Here is a 9,390-nt window from a genome sequence, read left to right as displayed (position 1 = left end):
GGAGAGACAGAGAGTCAGCACCTTCAAGAGAGGGAGGGAGAGAGTCAACACCTTCAGGAGAGAGAGAGAAAGTCAACACATTTAGGGACAGAGACAGAGAGAGTCAGCAACTTCAGGAGAGGGTGAGAGAGTCAGCACCTTCAGGGAGAGAGAGAGTCAGCACATTCAGGGAGAGAGAGAGTCAGCGCCTTCAGGGAGAGAGAGAGAGTCAGCACCTTCAGGAGAGAGAGAGTCAGCGCCTTCAGGAGAGAGGGAGTCAGCACCTTCAGGAGAGAGGGAGAGAGTCAGCAGCTTCAGGAGAGAGAGAGAGAGCGTCAGTACCTTCAGGAGAGGGAGAGAGAGTCAACACCCCTAGGGTCAGAGAGAGAGAGTCAGCACCTTCAGGGAGAGGGAGTGAGAGTCAGCACCTTCAGGGAGAGGGAGAGAGAGTCAGCACCTTCAGGGAGAGAGAGAGTCAGCACCTTCAGGGAGAGAGAGAGTCAGCACCTTCAGGGAGAGAGAGAGTCAGCACCTTCAGGGAGAGAGAGAGAGAGTCAGCACCTTCAGGGAGAGAGAGAGACAAAGTCAGCACCTCCAGGGAGAGAGAGAGTCAGTACCTTCAGGAAGAGGGAGATTCAGCACCTTCAGGGGCAGAGAGAGAGAGAGTCAGCACCTTCAGGGAGAGGGAGTGAGAGTCAGCACCTTCAGGGAGAGGGAGAGAGAGTCAGCACCTTCAGGGAGAGAGAGAGTCAGCACCTTCAGGGAGAGAGAGAGTCAGCACCTTCAGGGAGAGAGAGAGTCAGCACCTTCAGGGAGAGAGAGAGAGAGTCAGCACCTTCAGGGAGAGAGAGAGACAAAGTCAGCACCTCCAGGGAGAGAGAGAGTCAGTACCTTCAGGAAGAGGGAGATTCAGCACCTTCAGGGGCAGAGAGAGAGAGTCAGCACCATCAGGGAGAGAGAGAGAGAGAGAGTCGGCACCTTCAGGGAGAGAGAGAGCACCTTCAGGAAGAGAGAGACAGCACCTTCAGGGGGAGAGAGAGAGAGAGTCAGCACCTTCAGGGAGAGGGTGGGAAAGAGTCAGCACCTTCAGGAGAGGGAGGGGGAGAGACAGAGAGTCAGCACCTTCAAGAGAGGGAGGGGGAGAGTCAGCACCTTCAGGAGAGAGCGAGAAAGTCAACACATTTAGGGACAGAGACAGAGAGTCAGCAACTTCAGGAGAGGGTGAGAGAGTCAGCACCTTCAGGAGAGAGAGAGAGAGTCAGCACGTTCAGGGAGAGAGAGTCAGCGCCTTCAGGGAGAGAGAGAGAGTCAGCACCTTCAGGAGAGAGAGAGTCAGCACCTTCAGGAGAGGGAGTCAGCACCTTCAGGAGAGAGGGAGAGAGTCAGCACCTTCAGGAGAGGGAGAGAGAGAGTCAACACCTCTAGGGTCAGAGAGAGAGTCAGCAGCTTCAGGAGAGAGAGAGAGAGAGCGTCAGTACCTTCAGGAGAGGGAGAGTCAACACCTCTAGGGTCATAGAGAGAGTCAGCACCTTCAGGAGAGAGAGAGTCAGCACCTTCAGGGAGAGATAGAGAGAGAGTCCGCGCCTTCAGGGAGAGGGAGTGAGAGTCAGCACCTTCAGGGAGAGGGGGAGAGAGTCAGCACCTTCAGGGAGAGAGAGAGTCAGCACCTTCAGGGAGAGAGAGAGAGAGTCAGCACCTTCAGGGAGAGAGAGAGTCAGCACCTTCAGGGAGAGAGAGAGAGAGTCAGTACCTTCAGGGAGAGACAAAGTCAGCACCTTCAGGGGAGAGAGAGAGAGAGTCAGCACGATCAGGGAGAGAGAGAGAGTTGGCACCTTCAGGGAGAGAGAGAGCACCTTCAGGAAGAGAGAGACAGCATCTTCAGGTGGAGAGAGAGAGAGAATCAGCACCTTCAGGGAGAGAGAGAGAGTCAGCACCTTCAGGGAGAGAGAGACAAAGTCAGCACCTTCAGGGAGAGGGAGAGACAGTCAGCACCTTCACGAGAGAGTGGGAAACAGTCAGCACCTTCAGGAGAGGGAGGGGGAGAGATAGAGAGTCAGCACCTTCAAGAGAGGGAGGGAGAGAGTCAACACATTTTGGGACAGAGAGAGAGAGTCAGCACCTTCAGGAGAGAGAGAGAGTCAACACATTTAGGGACAGAGACTGAGAAAGTCAGCAACTTCAGGAGAGGGAGAGAGAGTCAGCACGTTCAGGGAGAGAGAGAGAGCGCCTTCAGGGAGAGAGAGAGTCAGCACCTTCAGGAGAGAGAGAGTCAGCACCTTCAGGAGAGAGGGAGTCAGCACCTTCAGGAGAGAGGGAGAGAGTCAGCACCTTCAGGAGAAAGAGAGAGAGTCAACACATTTAGGGACAGAGAGAGAGAGAGTCAGCACCTTCAGGAGAGAGAGAGAGTCAACACATTTAGGGACAGAGAGAGAGAGTCAGCAACCTCAGGAGAGGGAGCGAGAGTCAGCACCTTCAGGAGAGAGAGAGAGAGAGTCAGCACCTTCAGGGAGAGAGAGAGTCAGCACCTTCAGGGAGAGAGAGAGAGAGAGTCAGCACCTTCAGGACAGAGAGAGTGAGTCAGCACCTTCAGGAGAGAGAGAGAGTCAGCACCTTCAGGAGAGAGGGAGAAAGTCAGCACCTTCAGGAGAGGGAGAGAGTCAGCACCTTCAGAGAGACAGAGAGTTTCAGCACCTTCAGGGAGAGAGAGAGAGTCAGCACCTTCAGGAGAGAGAGAGAGAGAGTCAGCACCTTCAGGGAGAGAGAGAGAGAGTCAGCACCTTCAGGAGAGAGAGAGAGAGAGTCAGCACCTTCAGGGAGAGAGAGAGTCAGCGCCTTCAGGGAGAGGGAGTGAGAGTCAGCACCTTCAGGAGAGAGGGAGAGAGTCAGCACCTTCAGGAGAGGGAGAGAGAGTCAGCACCTTCAGGGAGACAGAGAGTGTCAGCACCTTCAGGGAGACAGAGAGTGTCAGCACCTTCAGGGAGAGAGTGAGAGTCAGCACCTTCAGGAGAGAGAGAGAGAGTCAGCACCTTCAGGAGAGAGGGAGAAAGTCAGCACCTTCAGGAGAGGGAGAGAGTCAGCACCTTCAGAGAGACAGAGAGTTTCAGCACCTTCAGGGAGAGAGAGTCAGCACCTTCAGGAGAGAGAGAGAGAGAGTCAGCACCTTCAGGGAGAGAGAGAGAGAGTCAGCGCCTTCAGGGAGAGGGAGTGAGAGTCAGCACCTTCAGGGAGAGGGAGAGAGAGTCAGCACCTTCAGGGAGAGAGAGAGAGAGAGTCAGCACCTTCAGGGAGGGAGAGAGAGAGACAAAGTCAGCACCTTCAGGGAGCGAGAGAGAGAGTCAGCACCTTCAGGGCAGAGAGAGAGAGTCAGCACCTTCAGGAGAGAGGGAGAGAGTCAGCACCTTCAGGGAGAGAGAAAGTCAGCCCCTTCAGGGAGAGAGAGAGTCAGCACCTTCAGGGAGAGAGAGAGAAACAAAGTCAGCACCTTCAGGGAGAGAGAGAGAGAGTCAGCACCTTCAGGGAGAGGGAGAGTCAGCACCTTCAGGGGGAGAGAGAGAGTCAGCACCATCAGGGAGAGAGAGAGAGTCGGCACCTTCAGGGAGAGAGAGAGTCAGCACCTTCAGGAAGAGAGAGAGACAGCACCTTCAGGGGGAGTGAGAGAGAGAGTCAGCACCTTCAGGGGGAGAGAGAGAGAGAGTCAGCACCTTCAGGGAGAGAGAGAGAGACAAAGTCAGCACCTTCAGGGAGAGGGAGAGAGAGTCAGCACCTTCAGGAGAGGGTGGGAAAGAGTCAGCACCTTCAGGAGAGGGAGGGGGGGAGACAGAGAGTCAGCACCTTCAAGAGAGGGAGGGAGAGAGTCAGCACCTTCAGGAGAGAGAGAGAGTCAACACATTTAGGGACAGAGACAGAGAGAGTCAGCAACTTCAGGAGAGGGTGAGAGAGTCAGCACCTTCAGGAGAGAGAGTGGCAGCACGTTCAGGGAGAGAGAGAGAGTCAGCACCTTCAGGAGAGAGAGAGTCAGCACCTTCAGGAGAAAGGGAGTCAGCACCTTCAGGAGAGAGGGAGAGAGAGAGTCAACACCTCTAGGGTCAGAGAGAGAGTCAGCAGTTTCAGGAGAGAGAGAGAGAGCGTCAGTACCTTCAGGAGAGGGAGAGAGAGTCAACATCTCTAGGGTCAGAGAGAGAGTCAGCACCTTCAGGAGAGAGAGAGAGAGTCAGCACCTTCAGGGAGAGAGAGAGAGAGAGAGTCAGCGCCTTCAGGGAGAGGGAGTGAGAGTCAGCACCTTCAGGGAGAGGGAGAGAGAGTCAGCACCTTCAGGGAGAGAGAGAGAGTCGGCACCTTCAGGGAGAGAGAGAGAGAGTCAGCACCTTCAGGGAGAGAGAGAGACAAAGTCAGCACCTTCAGGGAGAGAGAGAGTCAGTACCTTCAGGGAGAGACAAAGTCAGCACCTTCAGGGGGAGAGAGAGAGAGAGTCAGCACCATCAGGGAGAGAGAGAGAGTCTGCACCTTCAGGGAGAGAGAGAGCACCTTCAGGAAGAGAGAGACAGCACCTTCAGGGGGAGAGAGAGTGAGAGGCAGTACCTTCAGGGAGAGAGCGAGAGAGTCAGCACCTTCAGGGAGAGAGAGAGTCAGCACCTTCAGGGAGAGAGAGTCAGCACTTCAGGGAGAGAGAGTCAGCACCTTCAGCAAGAGGGAGAGAGAGAGAGAGAGAGAGTCAGCACCTTCAGGGAGAGAGAGGGAGAGTCAGCACCTTCCGGGAGAGAGAGAGAGAGAGTCAGCACCTTCAGGAGAGAGAGTGTCAGCACCTTCAGGGAGAGAGAGAGAGTCAGCACCTTCAGGAGAGAGAGTGTCAGCACCTTCAGGGAGAGGGAGAGAGTCAGCACCTTCAGGAGAGAGAGTGTCAGCACCTTCAGGGAGAGAGAGAGAGAGAGTCAGCAGCTTCAGGAGAGAGAGTGTCAGCACCTTCAGGGAGAGAGAGAGTCAGCACCTTCAGGGAGAGAGAGAAAGAGCCAGCACCTTCAGGAGAGGGAGAGAGGGAGTCAGCACCTTCAGGGAGAGAGAGAGTCTGCACCTTCAGTGAGAGAGGGGGAGAGGGTCAGTACCTTCAGGAGAGGGAGCGAGTCAGCACCTTCAGGGAGAGAGTGGCAGTGTCAGCACCTTCAGGGAGAGAGAGAGAGTCAGCAGCTTCAGAGAGAGAGAGAGCGAGTATCAGCACCTTCAGGGGGGAGGGAGACAGTCAGCACCTTCAGGGAGTGAAAGGGAGAGTCGGCACTTTCAGGGAGAGAGAGAGAGAGAGTCAGCACCTTCAGGAAGAGAGAGAGCACCTTCAGGGGGAGAGCGAGAGAGTTAGCACTTTCAGGAGAGAGAGAGAGAGAGTCAGCACCTTCAGGGAGCGAGAGAGAGAATCAGCACCTTCAGGAAGAGAGAGAGCACCTTCAGGGGGAGAGCGAGAGAGTTAGCACTTTCAGGAGAGAGAGAGAGAGTCAGCACCTTCAGGGAGAGAGAGAGAGAGAATCAGCACCTTCAGGAAGAGAGAGAGCACCTTCAGGGGGAGAGTGAGAGAGTTAGCACTTTCAGGAGAGAGAGAGAGTCAGCACCTTCAGGGGAAGCAGTAAGCAAAATAATTTGAATATTATCTGTTGCCTATTTCATGAATGACGATATTTATTGGTATTTGGTATATTAAAGGGAATAAGTCCTTTTGCGAGGTGCAGGGTGTGTTACTGCGAGTTCAGAGCAGGGAGCAGAGCCGGGAGTGCGCTATGTTCTGAAAAAGGGTTTTGGTTTGTGGTCGTTTTGATGCCTCTGCGATGGGACCAGCTGCATAGACTCTCCTCACGCCTTTCCCCTGCCTGGCCCGCACGGAGCAGTTAGCCTTGATGTTTCTGAGTGGGTTATAACTGGGAGCAACAGCTGCTGGGCATGTGAATCTCTCCCTGATGAGATAGCCCATCCTTGTGCTGGCCAACATCCCATCTGAAGTTGGCACGATTCTGGTTACCTCCGCATACACATACTGCACTGTCAGGAGGGTACCTGCAGAATACAAAGGAACATTTGTTAACCTCTGCAGAATTAACTGTGCTTTAAGTCTGAATTTACCTTGTGACTTCTCTTACTAAGGCGTTTGTGTGAAATGCTCGGTCATCAAGATTGACACTGATAACAGCCACATTCACAGTAAGTGGGTTAATGAGACAGTAACTGAATGTGGGCACATTAACCAGACTACCTCCCTGACAGAGGAAATGAGTTTCTCATAGAGAGATGGTTTATCTCTCCCCACACCTCACCATCAGCACTCTCAGCCCCCTCCATTGTCCCTCCAAGTTGCTGGACTGCTCGTCCCACATCCAGTTGTGGATCAGCAGAAATTTGCTCCAATTCAATATTTGGGAGACTGAACCAGTGGCTGGTGTTCACCCTCTGGGAGTTGTGGGGGTGGAGGAGGGGGGGAGGGTCAGCCTGGTTCCCTGGCTTTTTCTCACCTCAAACCACTTCACCCAGAGCCAGCCTTGTAGAATTGATGGCAGCCCAAACCACACTTACAGCCAATTAGCTCCTATTAGCACCATTGCATATCCAGCACCTCGTGGACCCCTTCCCACTGTGTTCACAGCACAGCAATTAATGCAAGGGGCCGACCAGCGGGAATGGAGACTATTCACCAAAGAGAAGGAATTGGTGGACGTTGAGTGCTATGGTGGATGCACTGAGTGCTGAATTTGGTGCATTTGAGTGCTATAGTGAGAGTGTGGTGACTGAGGGAGTATAAGGTTTCATTTTTATCTAAAGTCCAGTCTTTCTTTTATTTAGTTAATTAACTTAAAAGTTGCTGTTTGGTTTAGAAGAAGGTGAATTTTCAATCAGCTTTAAACAAAGGTTTTACTTGTAGATACTTGCAGCTGGAGCTTGTTAATTAGTTAATTGGATTAGGCCAGTTTTCAGAGGCTAGATTCACAGTATAAAAGTGATCCCCTATAGTGCAGACTTTGTTTGCACTGAGTGCTGAATTTGGTGCATTTGAGTGCTATAGTGAGAGTTTGGTGACTGAGGGAGTGCTGCATTTGGTGCATTTGAGTGCTATAGTGAGAGTTTGGTGACCGAGGGAGTAGAAGGCTTCATTTTTATCTAAAGTCCAGTCTTTCTTTTATTTAGTTAATTAACTTAAAAGTTGCTGTTTGGTTTAGAAGAAGGTGAATTTTCAATCAGCTTTAAACAAAGGTTTTACTTGTAGATACTTGCAGCTGGAGCTTGTTAATTAGTTAATTGGATTAGGCCAGTTTTCAGAGGCTAGATTCACAGTATAAAAGTGATCCCCTATAGTGCAGACTTTGTTTGCACTGAGTGCTGAATTTGGTGCATTTGAGTGCTATAGTGAGAGTTTGGTGACTGAGGGAGTGCTGCATTTGGTGCATTTGAGTGCTATAGTGAGAGTTTGGTGACTGAGGGAGTGCTGAATTTGGTGCATTTGAGTGCTATAGTGAGAGTTTGGTGACTGAGGGAGTGCTGCATTTGGTGCATTTGAGTGCTATAGTGAGAGTTTGGTGACTGAGGGAGTGCTGCATTTGGTGCATTTGAGTGCTATAGTGAGAATTTGGTGACTGAGGGAGTGCTGAATTTGGTGCATTTGAGTGCTATAGTGAGAGTTTGGTGACTGATGGGAGTTAAGTGAGGAGGGAGTAAGGTGCTCCTTTCATTTCGTTTCCTACATTTCCACAATGAGCAAGAAGGGAGCCAGGGGTTTACAGAGAGTGCAGCTGACTGGGAGCAGAGGCGGAGGGCGGAGGTCCAGTTGGTCCACAAGGCAGCTATATTCTGCAAGGTAAGAGGGGATGGAGGCTAGGCCAGTTGCATGCTCCTCCTGTAGGATGTGGGTGGTGAGAGATACCACCGGTGTCCCCGCTGACTATACCTGCGGGAAGAGCTCCCAACTCCAGCTCCTCAAAGACCGTGTTAGGGAACTGGAGCTAGAGTTGGATGAACTTTGGATCACCCGGGAGGCAGAGGGGGTGATAGAGAAGAGTTACAGGGAGGTAACCACACCCAAGGTACAGGACAAGAGTAGCTGGGTTACAGTCAGGGGAAAGAAAACAAACAGGCAGACAGTGCAGGGATCCCTCATGGCCGCTCCCCTTCAAAACAAGTATACCGTTTTGGATGCTGTTGGGGGGATGACCTACCGGGGGAAGGCCCTAGCGGTCAGGTCTCTGGCACTGAGTCTGGCTCTGGGGCTCAGAAGGGAAGGGGGGAGAATAGAAAAGCAATAGTAGTAGGAGATTCAATGGTTAGGGGAATAGGTAGGAGATTCTGTGGTCGTGAGCGAGACTCCCGGAAGGTATGTTGCCTCCCGGGTGCCAGGGCCAGGGATGTCTCGGATCGTGTCTTCAGGATCCTTAAGGGGGAGGGGGAGCAGCCAAAAGTTGTGGTGCACATTGGTACCAACGACGTAGGTAGGAAAAGAGGTGTGGAGGTAATAAAAGAGTTTAGGGAGTTAGGCTGGAAGTTAAAAACCAGGATAGACAGAGTTGTCATCTCTGGTTTGTTGCCGGTGCCACGTGATAGCGAGGATAGGAATAGGGAGAGAGTGCAGTTGAACACGTGGCTGCAGGAATGGTGTAGGAGGGAGGGCTTCAGGTATTTGGATAATTGGAGCGCATTCTGGGGAAGGTGGGACCTGTACAAGCAGGACAGGTTGCATCTGAACCCTACTCTTCGGGAGGGTTTAAACTAATTTGGCAGGGGAATGGGAACCGGATTTGTAGCCCAGCAACCAAGGTAGCCGATATTCAGGATGCCAAAGCATGTAATGAGGCAGTGGGGAAGGGAACACTGACAAAGGAGAGTACTTGCAGGCACGGAGATGGGTTGAAGTGTGTATACTTCAATGCAAGAAGCAGCAGGAATAAGGTGGATGAACTTAAGGCATGGATAGGTACTTGGGACTACAATGTGGTGGCCATCACGGAAACTTGGATAGAAGAGGGGCAGAAATGGTTGTTGGAGGTCCCTGGTTATAGATGTTTCAATAAGATTAAGGAGGGTGGTAAAAGAGGTGGGGGGTGGCATTGTTAATTAGAGATAGTATAACAGCTGCAGAAAGGCAGTTTGAGGAGGATCTGCCTACTGAGGTAGTATGGGTTGAAGTCAGAAATAGGAAAGGAACAGTCACGTGTTAGGAATTTTCTGTAGGCCCCCCAATAGTAGCAGAGATGTGGATGAACAGATTGGGAAACAGATTTTGGAAAGGTGCAGAAGTCACAGGGTAGTAGTCATGGGTGACTTCAACTTCCCAAACATTGAGTGGAAACTCATTAGATCAAATAGTTTGGATGGGGTGGTGTTTGTGCAGTGTGTCCAGGAAGCTTTTCTAACACAGTATGCAGATTGTCCGACCAGAGGGGAGGCCATATT

General features: G+C 52.0%; 1 protein-coding gene across 1 annotated transcript in view; it reads right to left on the bottom strand.

Moving 5' to 3' along the window:
* Positions 1–5,680: 5,680 nt before the first annotated feature.
* Positions 5,681–9,390, bottom strand: part of nwd1 (NACHT and WD repeat domain containing 1) — a 192,145-nt gene continuing 188,435 nt past the window's right edge. Inside the window, exon 18 of the mRNA XM_072485462.1 lies at positions 5,681–6,012. Within this exon, the coding sequence (XP_072341563.1) occupies positions 5,708–6,012 (305 nt within the window). The 3' untranslated portion in view covers positions 5,681–5,707. The remainder of the gene's footprint in view (positions 6,013–9,390) is intronic.

This window comes from Scyliorhinus torazame, chromosome 19 (genome assembly GCF_047496885.1).
Source record: "Scyliorhinus torazame isolate Kashiwa2021f chromosome 19, sScyTor2.1, whole genome shotgun sequence".
NCBI classification, from domain to species: Eukaryota; Metazoa; Chordata; class Chondrichthyes; order Carcharhiniformes; family Scyliorhinidae; genus Scyliorhinus; species Scyliorhinus torazame.
Note: the sequence above shows the minus strand (reverse complement) of the source record. Positions and strands in the feature narration are given on the sequence as shown.